General features: G+C 53.1%; 6 protein-coding genes across 6 annotated transcripts; 4 read left to right on the top strand and 2 right to left on the bottom strand.

Moving 5' to 3' along the window:
* Positions 1-457: 457 nt before the first annotated feature.
* On the top strand, positions 458-1,012 carry CLUP02_01516 (uncharacterized protein; the record flags this gene model as incomplete). Its single annotated transcript, XM_049280556.1, has 1 exon — positions 458-1,012. One exon carries the CDS (start codon positions 458-460, stop codon positions 1,010-1,012), a length of 555 nt encoding a protein of 184 aa, XP_049136513.1.
* Positions 1,013-1,214: 202 nt separating this feature from the next.
* On the top strand, positions 1,215-13,864 carry CLUP02_01515 (HECT-domain-containing protein; the record flags this gene model as incomplete). The annotated part of the gene is made up of 6 exons (XM_049280555.1): positions 1,215-1,262; positions 1,347-9,210; positions 9,265-9,327; positions 9,379-13,308; positions 13,370-13,714; positions 13,770-13,864. The coding sequence occupies 6 exons, from the start codon at positions 1,215-1,217 to the stop codon at positions 13,862-13,864; spliced, it is 12,345 nt and encodes a 4,114-aa protein (XP_049136512.1).
* Positions 13,865-15,108: 1,244 nt separating this feature from the next.
* Positions 15,109-16,606, top strand: CLUP02_01514 (ribose-phosphate diphosphokinase; the record flags this gene model as incomplete). The annotated part of the gene is made up of 8 exons (XM_049280554.1): positions 15,109-15,201; positions 15,260-15,289; positions 15,390-15,416; positions 15,505-15,637; positions 15,718-15,812; positions 15,906-16,231; positions 16,285-16,322; positions 16,380-16,606. The coding sequence occupies 8 exons, from the start codon at positions 15,109-15,111 to the stop codon at positions 16,604-16,606; spliced, it is 969 nt and encodes a 322-aa protein (XP_049136511.1).
* An 818-nt stretch (positions 16,607-17,424) lies between these two features.
* Positions 17,425-18,898, bottom strand: CLUP02_01513 (ribosomal protein S6e; the record flags this gene model as incomplete). Its single annotated transcript, XM_049280553.1, has 5 exons — positions 17,425-17,520; positions 17,582-17,749; positions 18,068-18,517; positions 18,699-18,795; positions 18,864-18,898. The coding sequence occupies 5 exons, from the start codon at positions 18,896-18,898 to the stop codon at positions 17,425-17,427; spliced, it is 846 nt and encodes a 281-aa protein (XP_049136510.1).
* A 270-nt stretch (positions 18,899-19,168) lies between these two features.
* On the top strand, positions 19,169-19,618 carry CLUP02_01512 (Ctf8; the record flags this gene model as incomplete). The annotated part of the gene is made up of 1 exon (XM_049280552.1): positions 19,169-19,618. One exon carries the CDS (start codon positions 19,169-19,171, stop codon positions 19,616-19,618), a length of 450 nt encoding a protein of 149 aa, XP_049136509.1.
* A 129-nt stretch (positions 19,619-19,747) lies between these two features.
* Positions 19,748-20,720, bottom strand: CLUP02_01511 (uncharacterized protein; the record flags this gene model as incomplete). Its single annotated transcript, XM_049280551.1, has 6 exons — positions 19,748-19,896; positions 19,962-19,978; positions 20,055-20,152; positions 20,262-20,419; positions 20,485-20,529; positions 20,579-20,720. 6 exons carry the CDS (start codon positions 20,718-20,720, stop codon positions 19,748-19,750), a joined length of 609 nt encoding a protein of 202 aa, XP_049136508.1.
* Between the last annotated feature and the right edge of the window lie 182 nt (positions 20,721-20,902).

The raw sequence follows: 20,902 nt of genomic DNA, 5'->3' as shown, positions 1-20,902 counted from the left end.
AGCATGAGTAAGATTGGTGATTGGGCAAAATGAAATGTACATTATCTTGCGGATTGTAACTCATTCATGATCTGATTGTGTTGACTTTGTGGTAGGCATCAGAACAGCATTACGATTGTGTTGGCCTGCCTGCCTTGCCATGCCTTACCTTAGGTAATGGAAGGTAAAGGCAGAAACTGGTTCCAGAAGCGAGTGGAATATTAAGATTTATTAGGTACCTACCTACGGAGTACTGTATGGAAGGTCACATCTGCCCGGTCGCCTTGCGGCGCGGTACGTACCTTTGACAAAGATGCTGTTGATGCCGCCTCCACACTACCGCCTGCGTCCCGCCAACAAAATCTAAGTTGAACCGTGCACTCTCCTCCCCGCTATCCTCCCGTCATAGGTAAGGTAGGAACGAAGATAGACAAACAACCGCGGTCACTGTGTCTACAGATAATTAGCACTGCTCATAATGTGGATGAACACGGATAAAAGACAGTGCGAAGCCTGGGGAGATGTCCAGCCCAGCAACTGCCCGCCTGCTCCTCTCACCTTTGGTTGTCTGACCGCTCGCAAGGCGGCAGACCACCACCCGTACATGACCTCCAACCAAACAGTGAGTGAGCCGTGCCTTACGCCTAGCAAGCTGGCAAAGCTACCTCTACCTACCTTGCTATTACGCAAAGGGCCCACTGTAACCGCACCTACCTTTCCTTGCCGATTTGACATCTGCAACTTCTTTTTCCACCTCACTCTCCAACATCCCATCCCGCCTTCCACCTTACCTTCAACACCAGGCACTCGTTGCGATCGACGGCTTGATCTCACCGCCTGCTACTCGCGAGGATTTTACGATCTTGAGTCCGAGCGACACGCACTTTTAACAGGACGACCCGAACAGACATTGCTTGGCAAAGCTATTGTCACGGAAGCCCGTGAGGACGACCTGCACCCGGCCTCGCACTTCTGTGCCTTTCTACCCCAAGCTTTCTCGTCATCGCCTGGTCGATTTCTTTTCACGTTTTGACCACACACACCAGACCGTCGACCTCTTCCTCTACACGACTGTATAATACCGTAAAGGGATACCCTCTTTTGCGACGCGTCTGTTCCGTTCGCGCAAACGTCTACGAGATACCCGGCTGCGCTATCTAGACCTTCAAACTCCGACGCGGGCTAGCTAGCAAGGCTGCACATATGAACCTGCGGCCCTGCCGCGCTCGCCCACGATGGGGAAGATAACGAAGCAGATGCAGCCCAAGCATGCCGAGACTTTGGTAAGCCATCTCTCTGCCTGCTCTTCTCTTCTCTTCTCCTTCTTGTTGTACAAATCAGGCCAGTGTCACTAACCATTTTCCTAGTCTCCATGGCTCAAGGACTTTGTCACATCGGCATGCTCCACACCCTTGCCTCTCCTTCCAAACCACCTCCACAAGTTCCCGACAAGATGGCCTTACCCGAGAGGTGATTTATACCACTGGATCCCTCTTCTCAACCGATTCGACGACATCTTGGACTGCTTCTGCACCACCTACAACCTGGAACAGGGCCCCCAAAACCGCGATTTTGGCCGCGATCTGCTCCTCAACCAAGGCGCTAAGACTGAACAATATGGCGACCAGACCTGGGACAATGATGGTCTTGTCAAGTTGGGCTACAATGCAGATGGAGATAGGCAGCTGATCGAGGCTGTCCTCAAGTTCACCCGTATACTCCTGCAGCACTGCGGCAACCGAAGCATCTACTCTAGTAGCATGGTCCTGAACAAGCTGCTCAACACTACAGTTCTGTCGCTTCTTCTTGCAACTCTGCAGGTCAGCGCCGAGTTGGCCCAGCGCTACCAAGCTTCTGTCAAGAGAATAGGAAGCGCCTCCCGCACAGTGAGCACTGCTCTGCTGAGCAACCACTACCAGATCGACCTCGACCGCGTGAACAGCGTCGCTCTGCCCTTCGCCAAGACTCCGATCGTCAGTCTTTCAGACTCGCTGGCTACTGCTACGCCCACCTCGAGTGCCAAGGGCAAGGAAAAGCCTCAGGCCCCGAGCCATAAAAACGCCGCAGCCATGTTTGCCAACGACTTGGGGTCTATTCTTACACCCGACAATGGGCGCTGGAATGGATGGGGAGATATCAAGATCACCTATACCGTGGCGTCGATCGCAAAGGACCACCCTGTCTCAACGGCTCATGATCGCATTGGTTCCAACATGCCCTCTACACCGACCCCTCTGAGGCGCAGCACGACAGCCGGCTCTCAGCATAACACTCCAAGATCCGCTCGTCAGGCCGGCGTTGACGAGGCTTCGCCATTAAGTACACGAAGCCCCATCGTCGCCAATGACCATACCAAGTCGAGTCAGCGAATCTTCGATTTGCCGCAATCAGTCGTTGCCTCCACGCCCATCTACGAGCTCCTTGCACGATGTCCTGCGGATATGCCCGCCTCAGCCAAATATGAGATTCTCAACCGTCTGAGAGTAGCCAAGGCTCTTCTTGGGGGTGCGGAGTCTCGACAGGAAGCGCTTGCCGTCCGTCTACTCGCCATCACAAACCTGGCCTTCATCCATCCGGAGACGACCTTCGTCGAGAAGGTTCTGCGTCATGACAACGACGAAACACGACGCTATCAGTTGGCTTATCAACTGGCGGAACTAATTCACCCGCCGGCCGATGGTTCCATTCAAGTACCGCTGTGGCTCCAGTCAATTGTCTTGGGCCTCCTTGAGGTCATCTCAAACTATGCTGCAAGATACCAAGATGTTTTGTCGGCCCTGAATGCGAATGTCAACCACGGAATTCTCTTATACGTCATCCGAAAGGCTGTCGCAGGGATGAAGACCAGTGAACCCGACCGCGGTATTCATACCACGGAAGTCGACGAGTGGCGTACCAGTCTTTTCTCTTTGACGACTCACCTGGCCATGTCTACTAGAATCGGAGCTGAGATGGTGACGGCCGGACTGATGGATATTCTGGTGGAGATTCTTAAAATCAGGTCGGATGTCGCCCAGCGCAATCAGTCCATGATTCTGGCTTTCCTCGACGGACTGATTTGGACGTATCAGAATGCGTTCCAATCGTTCTTCAGCGGATCCGGTCTTGATGCCATCTCCGAACTCCTTGTCATAACGGTGGCCGAAGCAAAGCAACTTGTGCAAGCTGGAGAGGGCAACACACCTGAACACTATTGCCAGGTTGTTGACTATGAGATACCCTACAATCAACAGCAGACCCTGAAATGGGTTCTCAAGTTTGTCCATCACATGATGACGAACTCTTACACCTATGGCGGAAACACTGATCGACTTCTCCGTAACCTTGTTGACAAATCGGAGCTGTTGGCCAGCTTGCGAGACATCATGCAGAATACTAAGCGCTATGGATCCGTCTTGTGGACGACTACTGTCACGGTGCTCAGCGACTTTATCAACAATGACCCTACAAGCTTCGCTGCCATTTCTGAATCTGGAATCATCGTCGCTTATTTGGAAGCCATCACTGGCCATCCAGTTACCTCTCAGCCCACCATCGCACCTTCGCAGGACGCTGAGGAGCAAACGGCAGACACCGCTGATCCTGGTGACAACAATGGTGAGAACAACACCGATCGAGACAATAGAAACCGCGACGAGGATGACGAAGGCAGCCCTGAATCCTCTAATGCTTCCATTCAAATCGACGCTGATACTCGGCCTCATCCGCCTCCTGAGGAAGAAATTGCCCAGTCACATGAGCGTCGCCCTCTGGCCCAGGGCATCTTGCCAACATCCGACGCCATCAACGTTGTCCCACAAGTTCTCAACTCCATTTGCTTGAATAATGCAGGTATGAAGATGGTGGCCTCCTCTCGCGCTCTTGAGTCGTTTCTCGAAATCTTCGAGAGCCCTGCCCACGTCAATACCATGGAAACCGACCCTCATCTCGCTAGCAATGTGGGCGCCAGCTTTGACGAACTCGCCCGGCACCACCCTAACTTGAGGCGTCCGATCTCAAATGCTGTGATCGACATGGTTGCTAGGGTCAGATCCTTCGGTATTTACAAGGCCAAGACTGCTGGCTGGGGCGCGAAACTGTACATCAGCGACGGTTCACAGAACCCTCCTTCAGCGGATGAGAAGTACAAGGACCTGGTACTGCACCCTACCACTGAATTCGGTACAGAAGGCAAAGGAAAGGGGAGGGGCGACAATCTTGACGTCGAAATGTCAGATGCTACGGAAATTACGGCGCAGAAGGGAGCTCTGGGTTCCGATGAGCCGTCCACGTCTGCGACAGCTTACAACGACATAACGCCCTACGTCTATGCCTTGTCAAGCTTCCTCTCAGCTTACCTCAACAACAATACGCTCAAGGCTTACTTCATTACCCATGGAGGGCTTGAGCTACTGCTAGACGTCGCAGAACTGCCCAGTTTGCCGCATGACTTTTGTGACTCCCACGCAGCCCGAACCCTGCACCTGGTCATTTCTCAGCTTGTCGAACAGTCTCCGGTTCTCGGCTTGCCCTCCCTACTCAGGCGCGCACAGGCTTCGGTCGATACACTCAAACCTTTGGCTGAGTACAAGAATGACTCTCCCTACTTTCACCCTTTCCTCGGCCTCGACGGCAGAATGACCCTCGATGAAGTACGCAGCCTTGACCCGTCGGTGCAAGAACGCATTTTCAATGGCAACAAAATGGTCAAGGCACTACTTACTGCGCAGTCGCTGATCAAGACGCTCTATGAATGTTTCACCTCTTCACCACGCTCCAACTCAGTTCAGCTGTATCCCATCAACGTCTTTGACTACTATCTCGAATTAGTCAAATCACTGGGGCCGCTTCTGAAGGCTGTGCTGGCAGAAGAGGGTGCTGGGCATAACGTGCTTCCTCAACACTGGTGGGCTAAGCGGCCAGCTCCTGGGAGTGACGTTATGGTTTCCATCACCGGGGCCGCTGGAGTTCAGAGTGTTGGCGAGGGCGAAGGCGAGACCGAGGCGGCATCAGCCCCGGCCGAGCCGTCGGATTCTGCGCCTAGTGCTGCTGTGCCTGCTACAGCTCCTGGCACTCAGCTCAAGACACCAACAAAACAAGAACAAGCGACGTTCCGATACAAAAACTACGAGACCCTTCGCATCCTACTCCACTCAATGGTTCCGTCGACCTTTCCCTTCTTCCAGCAACTTGGCAAAGCTCTCTTCCCAAGACGTGAACGCGATGCTTATTCACGTCCAAAGCACATTGATATTGCCAGAGAATTGTCAGGGACGATCCTGGCGCAGCTGGCTCCTTCTGTTGACCCTGCTGAGCCTAGGGGCAAGGAGTACCACTACTGGATCATCATGCTTCATACATTGACAGAGATGTTGATGGACAATACTCGAGCATCAGGGGAACGTTCATCGGTCCAGGTCGTCATCCCGGTGCTTGTTGCTTTCCTTGATCAGGGTGGTTTCCAGGTTCTCACGACCATGGTGCGTCGGTTTTCGGCCGAGATCTGCAAAGACGCTGGAGACTCAGACGTAGGGGCCACTGCTAGCGCTCGTGTTGCCTCGTTCGGCCTCGGAAAGATCTTCGAGTTCTTTGCTGCTCTTGTCAACGGTAAGAACATTTCCGACTCGACCGCACAGTTTGGCCTCCTGCCTCGTTCAGCCGAGAGACGCCCAGACACGCCAATATCTCATCAAATTGTTGTTGAAGTGAGAATGGCTGTTCTCCCGGTCATCCGTGAGATTTGGGAGTCAACACTGATCGAGAAGTTGCGACCGGAGGCAGTAGCAAAGGTGATTGAGATCCTCAAGATCATATCTGCGGGTGACCAAGAACCATCTCGGAACACCCCAGCTGTCGAGCTGTTCAAGAAATCGACAGTCTTGTTCAACTGGCAGGCCCATACCCCTCTGATCGGTCTGCTTGAAGAGGATGGGGCGGACGTCGAGTTGGCCCGCGAAGCTGTCTTCAGAGCCAACTGGAACCAACCTTCTGCAACGGAGTACTGCCGTTCTCACAAGGCTGGCAAGGCCGGTCAAAGGAACCCGGTCCCGCCCGAAGATGCTTACAATCCCGAACGCCCTGAGCCAACAAACCAGACCAGTCAGTCGGACAACACAGCGCCAGTACCTGCTGCACCCGCTGATGCCGATGCTATGGCGGTTGACGTGGCGCCGGAATTCGTCACTCCGGAGCTGGACCGTCTGCTCGGTGATGCCGTACTGGGCGACCTGGGAAACAGAGCATCTGAGTGGAATGGCAACAGCGACGGACGTCCTGCTATAGCTGGGGAATCCCAAGCGAGGCCCGATGCCTCCACGCCAGCAGCTACCACCGAAGAACAGGCCCGCGCTAGCACCGAAACTCAGACGACAAGCAAGGAGAAACTCGACGAAGAACGATCAAAATTGCGAGGCAATCTCATCGACAGGTCTCTCGACGTTGTCAGGGCTCATCCCCACTCGGCCATCGAGCTGTCTGAGCTAATTAGTGCCATGGTATTCCGCCAGCCGAACGACGATGCTCGGGATGAGGTCGGTGCGACTCTGGCAAATGCGTTGACCTCCTTGTCATTCGACGACAGCGAATCAAAGTCGAATGGCACCAGCATTGCTGCTTATGCCCATCTTCTGGCTCTGCTTATGCAAGAGAAGAGTTTCTTCAAATGCAACATTGACACTCTGAGAGAGAAGGTGGACGAGTACATATCTTTCCTCGACTTGAAAGGGTCGTCGACTTCAAACAAAGAGCTCCCTCCCTGGATTCCGTATATCCTGTTGATCGTCGAGCTTCTGCTGTCATACGATGAGCAGCCTATTGAAGCGCAATGGAAACCTCCAAGCAATGATAGCGAGACGATTGCGCCTGCTGTGCTTCCTCAACGCAACTTGATTGTTTCTGCTGAACAGCGAAATAGGCTTCTGGATGTAATTCTGGAGCTGCTTCCCGGCCTCGGGAAGGAGGAGACACTCGCAACCTCTGTACTTCGTGTCATCGTCATTTTGACACGTAAGCCCGCCATGGCGCAAAAGGTTGGAGACAAGCACAACCTTGGGAGGCTGTTTGCCATGGCCAAGCAGCTTGCGGGTGTTGGTTCAGCACGATTGAAAGAAAGCAAAACGACTGGCAGCATCATGTCTATCCTGAGACACATTGTCGAAGACGAGGAGACACTGAAGCAAATCATGCGAGCTGAGATTCGTAACCTATTCGACAATCCTCAACGAACTCAGAGAAACCTGGATCTCAGCACATACCTGCGTAACATGGCGCCTCTTGCTTTGCGGTCCCCGGATCTATTTGTTGAAATTACCAATGAGATGACCAAGCTATCTCGTTGGACTCCTGGGAGCGAGGGTAGCAGCCGTGCCCAACAATTGGCACTCAAGGAGCCCGACTCTGGTTCCAAAATCAAAGCCCACGAGGAAGAGGCGAGCGTCGAGCCCGCTGTGCAGGCCACGGAGGACTTGTCTATCCATGATGTCAAGCAATCCACAGAAACGGACGACAAGGAAATGGCAGACGCGCCTAAGCAAGTAGCTGAGCTGAAACGGCCGGTGGTCGAGAATCCCCACGGCATCATTTACTTCCTCCTGTGCGAGCTGCTCAAATACAGAGAAGTGGATGACAATGAGCCTCCACAGGCCTCGAAGGACATGGAGAACATTGCGCCATCAGGAAGCGCTCCCACAGAAAGCGCTTCTAAAGAGGCAACGCCAGACAACCAGGATGCAGCCGATAATAAGGACAAGGATAAAAAGTCCACAAAGCCGGTTTTCAGGGCCGAGGATCATCCGCACTTCATCTACCGGTGCTTCTTGCTCAACTGCCTCGCAGAGCTCCTCCAGAGTTACAATCAGACCAAGGTGGAGTTCATCAACTTCAAGCGTAGCATCTCGTTGCAAACGAACACGCCCGTCAAGCCTCGATCGAATGTACTCAACTATCTCATCCACGACCTCTTGTGCCAAGGCAATCTCAGCGACAATGCAGACAGCATTGTATCAAAGAAGAAAGCCGCCACCTCTGCCCAAGCCCAACAGGTTCTCGTTGCGCTCGTAGCCAAGACAGGGGAAAAGGTTATTGACAAGACACGAGATCGCTTTGAATACGACGACGAGCCCGATCTGCTTTTTGTTCGGAAATTTGTTTTGGACACTATTCTCAAGGCATACGAGCGCGCCGCCACACCCGAAGAGCCTGTTGACACTCGCTACCTGAAGATGCAGTGTCTCGCCGAGCTGATGAACCATATCATTGGCGAGAAGGACAAGGAAACGACATCTCAACGGGCACTTGACTCTCCCCAAGGACGATCGCAAGCACAGTTACGCAGGATGATGTACGAGAAGGGCTACCTCGACAAGTTGACTTCCTCTATCGCCGAAGTCGACCTGAGCCATGCTGGCGTCAAGAGGGCCATTAAGTATGTCCTCAGAGTTCTGCGCGTTCTGACAGATACCGCCAAAGAACTGAGCCGCTCCCATGTCCTTCCCTCGACATCTCTTCCCGAAAACGCCGAAGACGACATTATCTCGACATCTTCAATGTCTGACATGGATGACGATCGCGAAGAAACGCCGGATCTCTACCGTAACTCTACTCTTGGTATGCTCGAGCCTCGTGGAAGCGATGACGAGTCCGACGATGAGGACGGTATGTATCATGCACTGGACTGGACTTACATGCCATTACTAACTCAAGGTGTAGAGGACGACGACGAAGAGATGTACGACGATGACTATGGCGACGAGCTTGATTATGGCGAAGAAGAAGTATCGGATGATGGTGAAGATGGCGTCAGTGACGAAGACGAAGAATTGGGTGAGATGGGTCACATCGAGGGCCTTCATGGGGATCCTGGTGTCGTTGAGGTCATCATGGGAGACGAAGATGATGACATGGATGAGGATGACGATGACAGCGAGGATGACGAAATGGATTCTGACGACATGGATGAGATGGAAGAGCACCTCGACGTTGTGGAAGAGATTGTCGACGAAGACGGCAACCCTCTCGAGGACGATGGCGCCTCGGATTGGGAGAGTGAATCAGAGGAAGAAGAAGAGGAAGACGATGAAGACATTGATTATGAGGCGGAAGCCCAGGACCGCGAAGAGGCTCACGTTCATGGCATGGAGTCTGAGGACATGATCGAAAATCTGGCCCGAGCAGTCATGGACCCAGAAGACTACGACGGCGACGACATGGATGACCTTGGAGATCACTACATTGATGATGGTCGTGATGAAGACGGTAGGTTCAGACAGCTTGGCCTATTCTTCTGCAATTTTCTAACACAAGCCGTAGACGATGAAGACGATGATGAAGACATGGAAGAAGACGAGCTCATCTATGACGAGGCCTACCCTCGTAAGTATTTTTCGCTGTCCACGAATGCTACGATTGCTAACACTCATCTAGATGACCACCAATCCTCCAACCTCCCTTCTGCTCTCGGATGGGATACTTTGGTCGTCGAGCCATTCGGAGGCCAGCCTCAACACGCTCATCGCCATCGTCATGGACACCGTAGCCCATTCCCCCCTGGTTTCATGGTTGGCGGTGGCCGCGATCCTCTGGGCGGTATGTTCTCCTCCATTGATGCAGTCTATCAGCAGAACGAACAGCTGACAGGCCCTGCAGATTTCCGAAGCTACTTCTCTCCCCGCCACAGACCGAATGCCGTGCCTAACAATGCCGACGACGGGGTCAATCCTCTTCTGCGCCGAAACGGCCAGGGCCGTGAAGCATCACCCCGCCCTGCGCCGGGTTCTGGTATGATTGGCTTGCGCCTGCCTCCTGAAATTTTTGGTCCGGGTGTACAGCATTTGTCTAACAGCCCAATCGCTATCCTCAACGATCTCGTCGCGTCTCTTCCGGTCATGCGACACGGTCAATCTGCCGTCCACTTGTCCATTACTCAAAATGGACGCGGCGAAGTCAGGGAGTACCATGTTGCCCCTCGCGAATCTCGGGCAGACAGCCGTCGTGAGACGACTTACCACGAGCCTCAACAGGCCGTCGCCTTTACCCCCGAATCGACATTCGAGCGTTACCAAGAAGAAGCTCGCATGGTTTTCGGCGGGGCTCACTTCATCGAGAAAGCACAGAAGCTTGTCAATATCCTTCTCTCCAAGCTGGTTCCTCCCGCAATGGAGTATGAGAAGAAGCTCAAGGCCGAAGAAGAGGAGCGACGTAAAGTGCGAGAAGAGGAGCGCAGAAAGTTTGAAGAGGAAGCTCGGAGGCTCTTGGAGGCCAAGGAAGCCAACGAAAAGGCAGCCCGTGAAAAGAAAGAAGCGGAAGAGCGCGAAGAACAAGAGCGTGCCGCTGCGGAGGCCGCTGCTGCTGCCGGAGAGCGTGATTTGGCATCAACCCAAGAAAGCCACACTGACAGTGCTGGCTCGCAAGCCATGGAAGGGGTCGAAACACAAGAGCCGTCTGCGACCCTGGCCGAAGACACGGCAGACGACGCTAGTCGCGTCATGACAACTATCCGTGGAGAGGAAGTCGACGTCACTGAACTCGGTATTGACCCTGATTATTTGGCGGCTCTACCAGAGGAATTCAGAGAAGAAGTCATCGCACAAACGGTCAGCACCAGGAGATCTCAAGCTCGAGAGGAGGCTGCCACTGGCGAACAGGGTGAAGTCTTCCAAGAGTTCCTCGACGCTCTCCCGGAGGATCTGCGACTAGAAATCGTTCAACAAGAACGTCAGGATGCGCGCCGGCGAGAGAGAGATGAGCAGCGCCGCCAGGCGACAACCGCGGGCCAAGACCAGATCGCAGTGGACATGGACCCGGCAAGCATCCTCTTGACATTCCCTCCTGAATTGCGACAGCAAGTTCTCATGGATCAAGGAGAGGACATAATGGACCACTTGCCTCCTGAAATGGCCGCTCAGGCCCGTCTGCTTGCCCAGCAACACAGCGCTCACCCTGCTGTCACAGGCAGAAGCCCTCCTGTCGTTGCTCGACGACCAGGTGCTCCACCTGTCGAATCGGGAGAAGCCAATGAGAACAAGGTACAGCGGCGGACAGTTGTGCAGATGCTGGACAAGCCAGGAGTTGCTACTCTGCTTCGGCTCATGTTCATTTCCCAGATCGGCTCCATCCGCAACTACCTCTTCAGTGTTCTGGCCGATGTCTGCGAAAACCGTCAAAATCGCCTCGAAGTAATCAGCACCATTCTCTTGATTCTACAAGAAGGAAGCACAGACATGGAAGCTGTTGAGCGCAGCTTCAGCCAACTCTCTGTGAAGGCCAAGAAGTCTAAGGATAAGGACGCAGACCCCAAGACCCCTCAGAACCTTAAGCGGACTCTGACGTCGCTGAGCGCTGCTGTGCATCAGCAGTCCAACTCGGAGATATCACCACTCATGGTCGTCCACCAGTGCTTGGATCTGCTGCAAGATCTCTCCACCAAGAACCCTCACATCCCCATGCTCTTCCTGACAGAGCATGAGGCGGTTGGATCTTCCCTCAAGCGTACACTCAGCCGCAAGGCCAAGGCCAAGGACTCCAAGGCCCACAAGTATGCAATCAACTCACTCCTCACTCTTCTCGACAGAGATTTGGTGATGGAGAGCTCGGTGGTTATGGCCTACCTCGCCGATTTACTGAATAAGATTACGGTACCATTGGCTACGATGGAGCGACGCCGTCGGGAAGCTCTAGAGAAGGCTGCTCGGGAGGCCAAGAAGAAGGCAGCGGAAAGTGCAGCGGAAGCCAATCCCGCTTCGGCCTCAGCCGCCCAACCTGCTGAGGACGCAATCCTCGAGACTGCCGCCGACGTGGAAGTCCAGGAGCCCAAGGGTGAAAGTGCCGAAAATGCGAAGACCACCGACAAGTCGACAACCCAGAAAGCGCCTCGCCAAATGCAGGTTCCGATCATTCCGCCGCACAATCTTACTCTTGTGGTCAAGATCTTTGTTGCTCGCGAATGTAGCTCCAAGACGTTCCAAAACACCATCTCAGCTATCAAGAACTTGTCTGCTATTCCAGGCGCCAAGGCAACATTCGGACAGGAACTGGTCCGCCAAGCTCGTGTCTTGAGTGAGAACATTGTCGCGGATCTCGATGAGCTGCTTCCTCATATTGAGAAGGCTACGTCGGGAACCGAGATTCAAGGTGTTGCGCTTGCCAAGTTTTCTCCCGGTGCTTCTGAGCAGAACAAGCTCCTCCGTGTTCTCACGGCGCTCGATCACCTATTCGACAACAAGAAGAAGAGTGACAAGGCAGATGAAGATGCCGAGACCAGCATCAACGAAAAGCAGGATCTCGTTACTTCACTGTACCACAACTCGACCTTCTCCATGATGTGGGAGAAACTGAGCGCCTGTCTCAGCGCTATCCGTGAGCGGGAGAACATGGTTAACGTAGCAACGATCCTTCTGCCACTGATAGAATCGCTCATGGTCGTCTGCAAGAATACCGCTATGAACGACGACTCACAGACTCAGAACCAGACAAGCAAGGAGATGCTGCTATCAAGCCCGCCCCCGGAGAATCGCATGGCCGGCCTCTTCTTCACCTTCACCGAGGACCACCGTCGCATCCTCAATGAGCTAGTCCGCAACAGTCCGAAGCTCATGTCCGGAACGTTTTCGCTTCTGGTCAAGAATCCAAAGGTTCTCGAGTTCGACAACAAACGCAATTACTTCAACCGTAGTGTGCACAGCCGTTCCAGTAACAATCAACGGCCGTCGTTCCCTGCGTTGCAGCTCTCAGTACGTCGCGAGCATGTCTTCCACGACTCCTTCAAGTCGCTTTACTTCAAGACCGGCGACGAGATGAAGTATGGCAAGCTCAACATTCGCTTCCACAACGAGGAGGGTGTCGACGCCGGAGGTGTAACCCGCGAGTGGTTCCAGGTCTTGTCCAGGCAAATGTTCGATGCCAACTATGCACTCTTCATTCCGGTCTCCTCTGACCGTACCACATTCCACCCCAACAAGTTGAGTGGCATTAATGACGAGCATCTCATGTTCTTCAAGTTCATTGGTCGCATCATCGGAAAGGCCTTGTATGAGGGTCGGGTTCTCGACTGTTACTTCAGCCGCGCTGTGTACAAGCGTATTCTCGGCAAGTCGGTATCCGTCAAGGACATGGAATCTTTCGATCCGGATTACTACAAGTCTTTGGTGTGGATGCTCGATAATGACATCACGGACATCATCACAGAGACGTTCTCGGTGGAGGACGATGAGTTTGGCGTGACTCGTACTGTTGACCTTTGCCCCGGCGGTCGTGACATCGCCGTCACCGAGGAGAACAAGCATGACTACGTGAGATTGGTGGTGGAGCACAAGCTGCTGTCATCTGTTAAGGAACAGATGGAACACTTCTTGAAGGGTAAGTCTGATTACCCAAGCAAGACTGGAAAAAGAAGACATTTTGCTAACTATTGTACTAGGATTCCATGATATCATTCCCGCGGATCTCATCTCCATTTTCAACGAGCAGGAGTTGGAACTTCTCATCTCCGGCTTGCCCGACATTGACGTTGACGACTGGAAGAGCAACACGGAATACCACAATTACACTCCGTCATCACCGCAGATCCAATGGTTCTGGCGAGCGATCCGTTCATTCGACAAGGAGGAGCGCGCCAAGCTGCTGCAGTTCGTGACTGGAACCAGTAAGGTGCCTCTCAATGGATTCAAGGAGCTGGAGGGTATGAATGGTATCAACCGCTTCAACATCCATCGAGACTATGGCAACAAGGAGCGCCTTCCCAGCTCGCACACATGCTTCAACCGTACGTTATCCCTTGGAACCAAGTTTGAAATGCATCCACTAACCAATTGTCACAGAACTTGATCTCCCTGAATACGAGAACTACGAAATGCTTCGTCAACAACTCATGAAGGCCATCACAGCAGGAAGCGACTACTTCGGCTTTGCATAAGAAGGGAGCGAGCAAAGATAGACAGTTTTGCGGTCACGTCAGCATTTGCATTATGGATGGTAGGCGACACAGGACATTGGAATGGGGGAGACGGGCGTGATTTTTGAGTGGGAGGGCATTGTGAATAAATGCCGAACCACATGTACATACTTATGGCGACTCTCTCGGCCTTGGCTTAGGAAGTACCAGGTCAGGTCTGCTTGCGTTATCCTCTTTCGATTTTGAGGCCTTCATATTACGAATCGTCGGTTGGTTCTTTGCGGAGTGCAGGCCGCTTGGAACTTCAGCTGGCTGATGATGGTATGGAGGTCCAGTATGTAGAGTATCCAATTCGAAGCTCGTCAGATGATTATGAACACACGAATGTTAAGGGGAAAGTCCAAATAAACACTCTGTGTTGGTTCCGTGACTTATTCTTGGGTTTCAGGCGGTGGGCCAAAATAGAAGTATTCTATAGATTGAATGAACCATAGACAGCACGACACTGATGCATCCGGGTCATGCATCGCAGCCATTATCGGTGATAGTGCGATCCTCGATCCACTTCGAATTATATCGTCAAAATGGCTCTAATTTAAAGGTGCTCTGGTCGTTACATAGTAGAAGGAAGCATTCTTCTTCGGGTATGCATGTTGGCTAATCGCATTCGCCAATGGATCAGGCAAGGTAGGCAGCTAATACAGAGGCCTTGAGAGGCCAAGGTCTGCCAGTAAAGCAAGAGCCGAAGACGGATCCATGCCTTTCTCCACATAATATTGACCTCTCAGGGATTGCGGAACACTGCCGACAAAGCACTAAGTTTTTTTTTCGTACTTTTTTTCCCAAGCAGTCTACTCCGATCCCAGCCGGTGCGAATACTCAAGTGGACAGGCACACGATAGACCCGACCCGGCCATTACTCACGGTAAAAGCTGTTCACATACTCTTTGCTCTTGCAACCCCACGTAAAAGGCAATCCCGCTGTCTCACTCAACCGCATATCACCACCAGAAAGGCCTCCCCAATCGACCTCGACCATAGTGTGTGTGACACTGCCACACCGACCGACCGATAGCCATACCCCTCCATCGTGACCCCGCGCTGCGATTCGATTCGTCCAGACAGATCCGACAGTACCTTAGCCTGCCAAACCTCAGCAAGGTGCCGCAGCAACAGCAGCAACTCCTTTATAGTCGACCGATTGCCCCTCCTCGAAATCCTTCTTTCCCTTTTTCTCCCCTTGTCGTCACACATCGACCGGTCTCATGGGGGATATGACAAACGACATCAAGCTCCTCAAGGGCAGCAGCCATGGGGAATTGTCCGAGAAGGTCGCTCAGCGGTATGAATCCTCCGTGGTATAGAGGAGCGAAGCAAGCAGAGGCGGTCGCTGACGTAGGGTTGCTAATATTGTAGACTGGGCATTCCCCTTGCGAAGACCATGAGGTAAGCTTTTGCCTCTATTCAAGACCTGGTGCCCTTCCGGCGCAGGCGCGACATTCTTTGGAGATCAAATCTAATTGACCGCTTCTTTGCGCCTTTACAGCTTGAACTACTCCAACCAAGAGACGAGGTTAGCGAACAATCCCTCGAACCCCGGCAGGCTCCGGTCGTTGAGTGGCATGTAAAGCTGACTTCTCTACTGTGTCACCGTTGGCGAGAGCGTCCGCGACGAAGATGTCTTCATCGTCCAGTCCAGCGAGCCCGGCAACATCAACGACGGGCTCATGGAGCTTCTCATCATGATCCACGCCTGCAGAACCGCGTCTGCCCGCCGAATCACCGCCGTCATCCGTCAGTCTGCCCTCCGAACGATCAATAGGGATGTCGCATTGTTGGGGAAGGACGCCCGCTGACTGGAGATACACACACAGCTTGCTTCCCTTACGCTAGACAGGACAAGAAGGACAAGAGTCGTGCTCCGATTAGCGCCAAGCTTGTCGCGAACATGCTGCAGGTTTCCGGCTGCGTAAGTCCTCCGAAATTCTTGAGGGGGAAGGAAAGAGAGACGAAGCACAGAGGGAGAGAGTATCTTAAGCTGACCTCATGGGCGCAAACATAGAACCACGTCATCACGATGGACCTTCACGCCTCGCAGATCCAGGGATTCTTCAACATCCCCGTCGACAACCTGTACGCCGAGCCGAGTGTCCTTCAGTGGATCAGACAGAACATGAACGTCGAGGACTGCGTCATCGTCAGTCCCGACGCGGGCGGCGCCAAGCGTGCCACCGGTATTGCCGATCGCCTGGAGACCGGCTTCGCCCTCATCCACAAGGAGCGCCCGCGCCCCAACGTTGTCGGCCGCATGATTCTCGTCGGAGACGTCACTGACAAGATTGCTATTCTGGTCGACGACATGGCTGACACTTGCGGCACCCTCGCCAAGTTCGTATAATCCTCGTGACATGATGTTTTGGCACCACTAACAGTCGCCACAGGGCTGCGGAGACTCTCGAGACCGGCGGTGCGCGTGAAGGTACGTCGTCTTTAGTATCCATAACGTGAAGAGCCATGCACTGACAGTGAACGACAGTCATCGCTATCGTCACCCATGGCGTCCTCAGCGGTAATGCCGTCGAGACGCTCAACAAGAGCTGCCTGTCCCGCGTCGTCGTCACCAACACGGTGCCCCTCGGCGACAAGATTGAGCGCTGCCCCAAGCTGCGCGTCATCGACATCAGCCAGGTCCTCGGCGAGGCCATCCGCCGCACCCACAACGGCGAGAGCGTCAGCTACCTCTTCAACCACGTTCCCGTCTAGAGAGGGGTTCCGTGATGAAGGGTTTAAGAGTTTCAGTAGCAATTCTAGCAGCAGCAGCAGCAATAGCCTCGAGGATTTTCACATGGCATATTGGGGGAGGGGTTTCCTTTCCAAATTGGGGTGGGCGTACGGTACAAACGGGCATTTTGCGGGTTTCCTTTTTCAATCCGGCAGGAAGACCTGCTTTTAGAGAAAAGCTCGGCTTTGCCGGCAGATTTAAAATAAAAGAACGAAATGGATTCTCTACCAAAACGCTTACGTGTACATGTGATGTCGCTGATTTTCCATACATGAGGCGTGACATACCTTGGTTCTGCGGTCGTTTGGCGGCGCAAAAGATTCACAGGGTCCGGTGGGTCTGCCTTGATACCAGCTCTAGACCAAACGTTGACAGCCCCCGCTCCGGAAGAGAACGAAAATCTAGACAGTCCAACCCCAGAATCTTGTGCGGGGCAGGGCTGGGATTTCTTACGAGGCTCATAGGTACTCCAGTAGTGTCTTCCGGAGATGGATAATGAACATAAGAGTAACGATAGGCTGATTGGTAGGTGGACATATGGCACGAGCAAGTAAGGTATCAATCTTGTTTAACATCATAAAACAATTGCTGGTGGTATTTCGCGTGTCAAAAGGATGTGCATTTCCATTTTTGAATGCCCTATTACATTCATGATGTTGACTGAAAACTTGTTTCATGACATGAGTTCCCAGTGCCCCATTTCCCTTTTTCCACGCCAATGCAAGAAAACCAGAAGACCCGAGTAATCTTTCACTTTTTTCATGATTCCCAACGCAAGACCGCCGCCATGACGACAAGTTTACTTGCGCATGGAAGAGGCACGGCGCTTGCGGAGCTCGGCCTTCTCGGTCTTGCGCTCGGCAACACGCTTGGCAAGGACCTGGGCGTATTCGTTCTGGATAGGGGGTTAGTATGACTTGAAGCATCAAGATAAGATGTATAATGGGCAAACGTACGGCCTCGTCCTTGACCTTCTCGGACTGGCGGCGCTTGAGGGCAATGCGGTGGCGCTTGTGCTGGAGACGCTGGGGGGTGACGAGTCTCTGGATCTTGGGAGCCTTGGTGTAAGGCTTCTTGCCCTCGCCCTTGGGCTGGACCTCGCGGCGGATGACGTACTTGCGGACCTATAAGTTGCAGCAAAGAATGCCTCGTTAGCCACTTGCAAAGGGTATCTGTGATGTGTATAGCATTGGGATTAAAGCCCGACACATGCTCCCACCTCTTCCTTCTCTCTCCCTCTCTCGTTTTCTGATATATCTGGCGCACTTTCTCAAGGCATTCAACAGATATCGTCTGATGAAAGAAGTAGTTCGAAGGCAGAGGGGAAACACGGTCCCGTCTCTCACACTCTACCTGGTCCGCTCGACCCTCCGCCGCAGAACCAGGTAGGCGATGACGAAGTGGCTGTTGGAAGGGTGGACCGCAACAGGGAGCACACATACATCGTCATCCTTGGTGAGGCTGAAGAACTTGCGGATCTTGGTGGCACGCTTGGGACCGAGGCGCTTGGGGTGGACGACGTCGGTGAGGCCGGGGATGTCGGCCTCGCCCTGCTTGACGATGGAGAGGGCAAGGACGGAGAGGTCCATGCCGACGATGCAGCCGCGGACGGACTTGCGCTTGCGCTCACCGGTGCGGCGGGGGCGGTAGCAGGAGTGTCCCTCGGAGAGGAGGAGGCGGACACGGGTAGGGTGCATGACACCCTGCTTCATCGGGAAACCCTGCTTGTCGTTGCCTCCGGTGATGCGGAAGATGTAGCCCTTGAACTCGTCGCCGACGGAGTCACCGGGGACCTCAGCGCCCATGCGCTTCTCCATGAAGACGCGGAGCTTGCGCTCATCCTCAATGTCGATGAGCTTCTGGCTGCCATTGGCAGGGTAGGAGATGTTCAACTGTGGTCAAGAAAAATGGTCAGCAACCTTGAACGTGACTTTTCCACCCCCTCCGAATATTTCCAAATATTCGGCGCGGTGATCAGACCGCCAGCGATTTCGAACTCGACGTCGTTGATATGGCAATTCCATCGCGTTCGATTGTATCGCTCTCGTCTGTCGGGATATGGTGTTATCGTACCTTCATCTTGCCGGCGTTGGGTGGTGCAAGTGTTGTCGACTGCGGCTGGGCGTTGGGCGTGGATTGTTCAGTGGGAAGGAGGAAAAGCGGAAAGTTACTCTTGAATTTTCGAGAATGTGTGCGTCGCTAGAGCCCTGCTGCAAAAAAAATCCCCTGGCCAATCACAGACCGCGGGAAGTTCTTTCGGTAAGTTTTTCCATGGGCCGTGCTTAGACAGCCCCGGGTCACGTGTTTGTCCTGTTTAGGAAGGTACGCGGGCCGGGATACGTGCCCCCACCACAGCCTCCGTTTTCCGGGCAGGTTCAGATGGACGACTCCACACTGTTGTAGTGTCGCGCTTCACGATTCGCGATCAAGACATCTGTATATCACGAATAAACGTCGTTGCTGTCACCCAGGCAATCTCCCAATCACGGCTCTGTATCATTTATATCGCCAACTAAATCAACACACGACATCTGCTCTCGACAATGTCATCGGTCAAAATCTATCCTCCTAAGAAGGGCTCCTCAGCTTCAGAAAGCCCATTGCCCCCACTCATCAAGACACCCTCTGGACTTGCGCTGCTTGAGATGCAAGGAACTGTCAACGTGCCTCATTTCAACCCCGACGAGGATTCCAGCAAAAACGAGCCCGAGATTTCCATTGGCAAAGTAACATTCCCTGACTATCACCCCGAAACGCAGGAAGAGGGCAGCACGGCCTGGATGAAGCGCGTCTTCCTCTATGTCGGCCAGCATCAGAGACTACAGGGCGAAGTTAAGAAGCTTCCGAAGGCCATGGCTATTATCCGGCGGAAGGGAGGTGCCACTACTGGCGGTGAAGGAGAGGCTGAGGAGGAGCTCGAGATTGCTGAGATCGTCAAGTACAAGATCATGTTTGGGAACCGGCCAGAGCCCGTTGGTACGGAAAACACATAGGAGACGTCTTCGTTATCGACGGTTCGAGGCCACCGGAGCGATCTTTGAAGAATGACACCCACACCGACGAGGCTACTCATGATGTGGTGAGAGGGCAATTGTTGCCAAGGACGATAGCGGTTGCGGCGTTCATCCTGTCGTGTTGCTACGATACCGGACCAGGAGAACTATGACTGGCACGGCAGATCCCTTGCCGTCTATATTTCCGTGACGCTTGTTCATTGCGGCGGCTCCGGTGCCATCATAGCCGGTCATCAAACGTAAGACTGGTATGCCACCTTGATCTGTCTGTGGCAGATCACCTTTGACTCATGAAGCTCTCAGCAAAGGTTGCCAACCTCACACTCATCCCCGCTACATCTTGGTCAGCGTGATCATCAGGGACGCATCTCATAAGCTCGTATGTCTTTGCGACAGAATGACAACTACGGCTCACAAATCATACCGCTGCGGTTCAAGGCATTGGTAGGCTGCGGTCAAAGCGACGAATGAGACGCGCATCAGCTTCCCCGGATCTTCGGCAATTGCATCTTTCTGAGCAACATCATTCGAGTGCCGCATTTATCACTGGTTGTTTGAATAAGTCACATTGGCTCAAGTAGCATCAATGATTCGAACGTGTCGACTTATTCTTCCTAAGTACCTTGGTTGGCGGTGCTTTATGGTAGTTATTCTCATAATCAGCACCAGTTGTTTGCTTGTTGGACAAGCCACAACAGGTAACTGGCGCTTGGTCTACCAGTCTGCGAATTTCTTGGCCGTTACCCGTCTCATCCATTGGGTTGCGTGCTTGTTGGTCTCCTTTAGAGATGCAAGTCAACACGGATCGCTCTGATCGCATTTTAGTCGGAAGAATGAGACCCTACTTGCATTTAGGCATCTCTCCTTCAGAATCGCATAGTCAAAAGTCCCTGTGTCATCAAGCAATGAGGCGATGAAGGATTTTGGAATGAGACGAACAACCGAACAGAATGTAATTCGCTGCCGCGAGGTTGTGAGGCGACGGCCCGTCGCAACAAACACCTCCAAACATGCGTCGGCAAACAGACAATTTATTCCAAGGCATGATTTTATTGGTCTCGCTATTCGCTTCCGGAAGCATTGCGCAGCAGGCTTAGTCGCCCTGTCAACTTTACTCTGGTTTGAGTTCAATTATGAGGGACTCCGCGGGTCATACAAACCAGGCTGACTGAAGTGGGTATCAACGCTAGTGTTATTATGCCCATTGTCTTCGTCACTGTTGATGAGCTTTCTTCATATCGATGACCAGTTCAATTTCTAACA

The sequence above is a fragment of the Colletotrichum lupini genome, chromosome 1 (genome assembly GCF_023278565.1).
Source record: "Colletotrichum lupini chromosome 1, complete sequence".
Classification (NCBI taxonomy): Eukaryota; Fungi; Ascomycota; class Sordariomycetes; order Glomerellales; family Glomerellaceae; genus Colletotrichum; species Colletotrichum lupini.
This window is presented reverse-complemented; position numbering and strand designations above follow the sequence as displayed.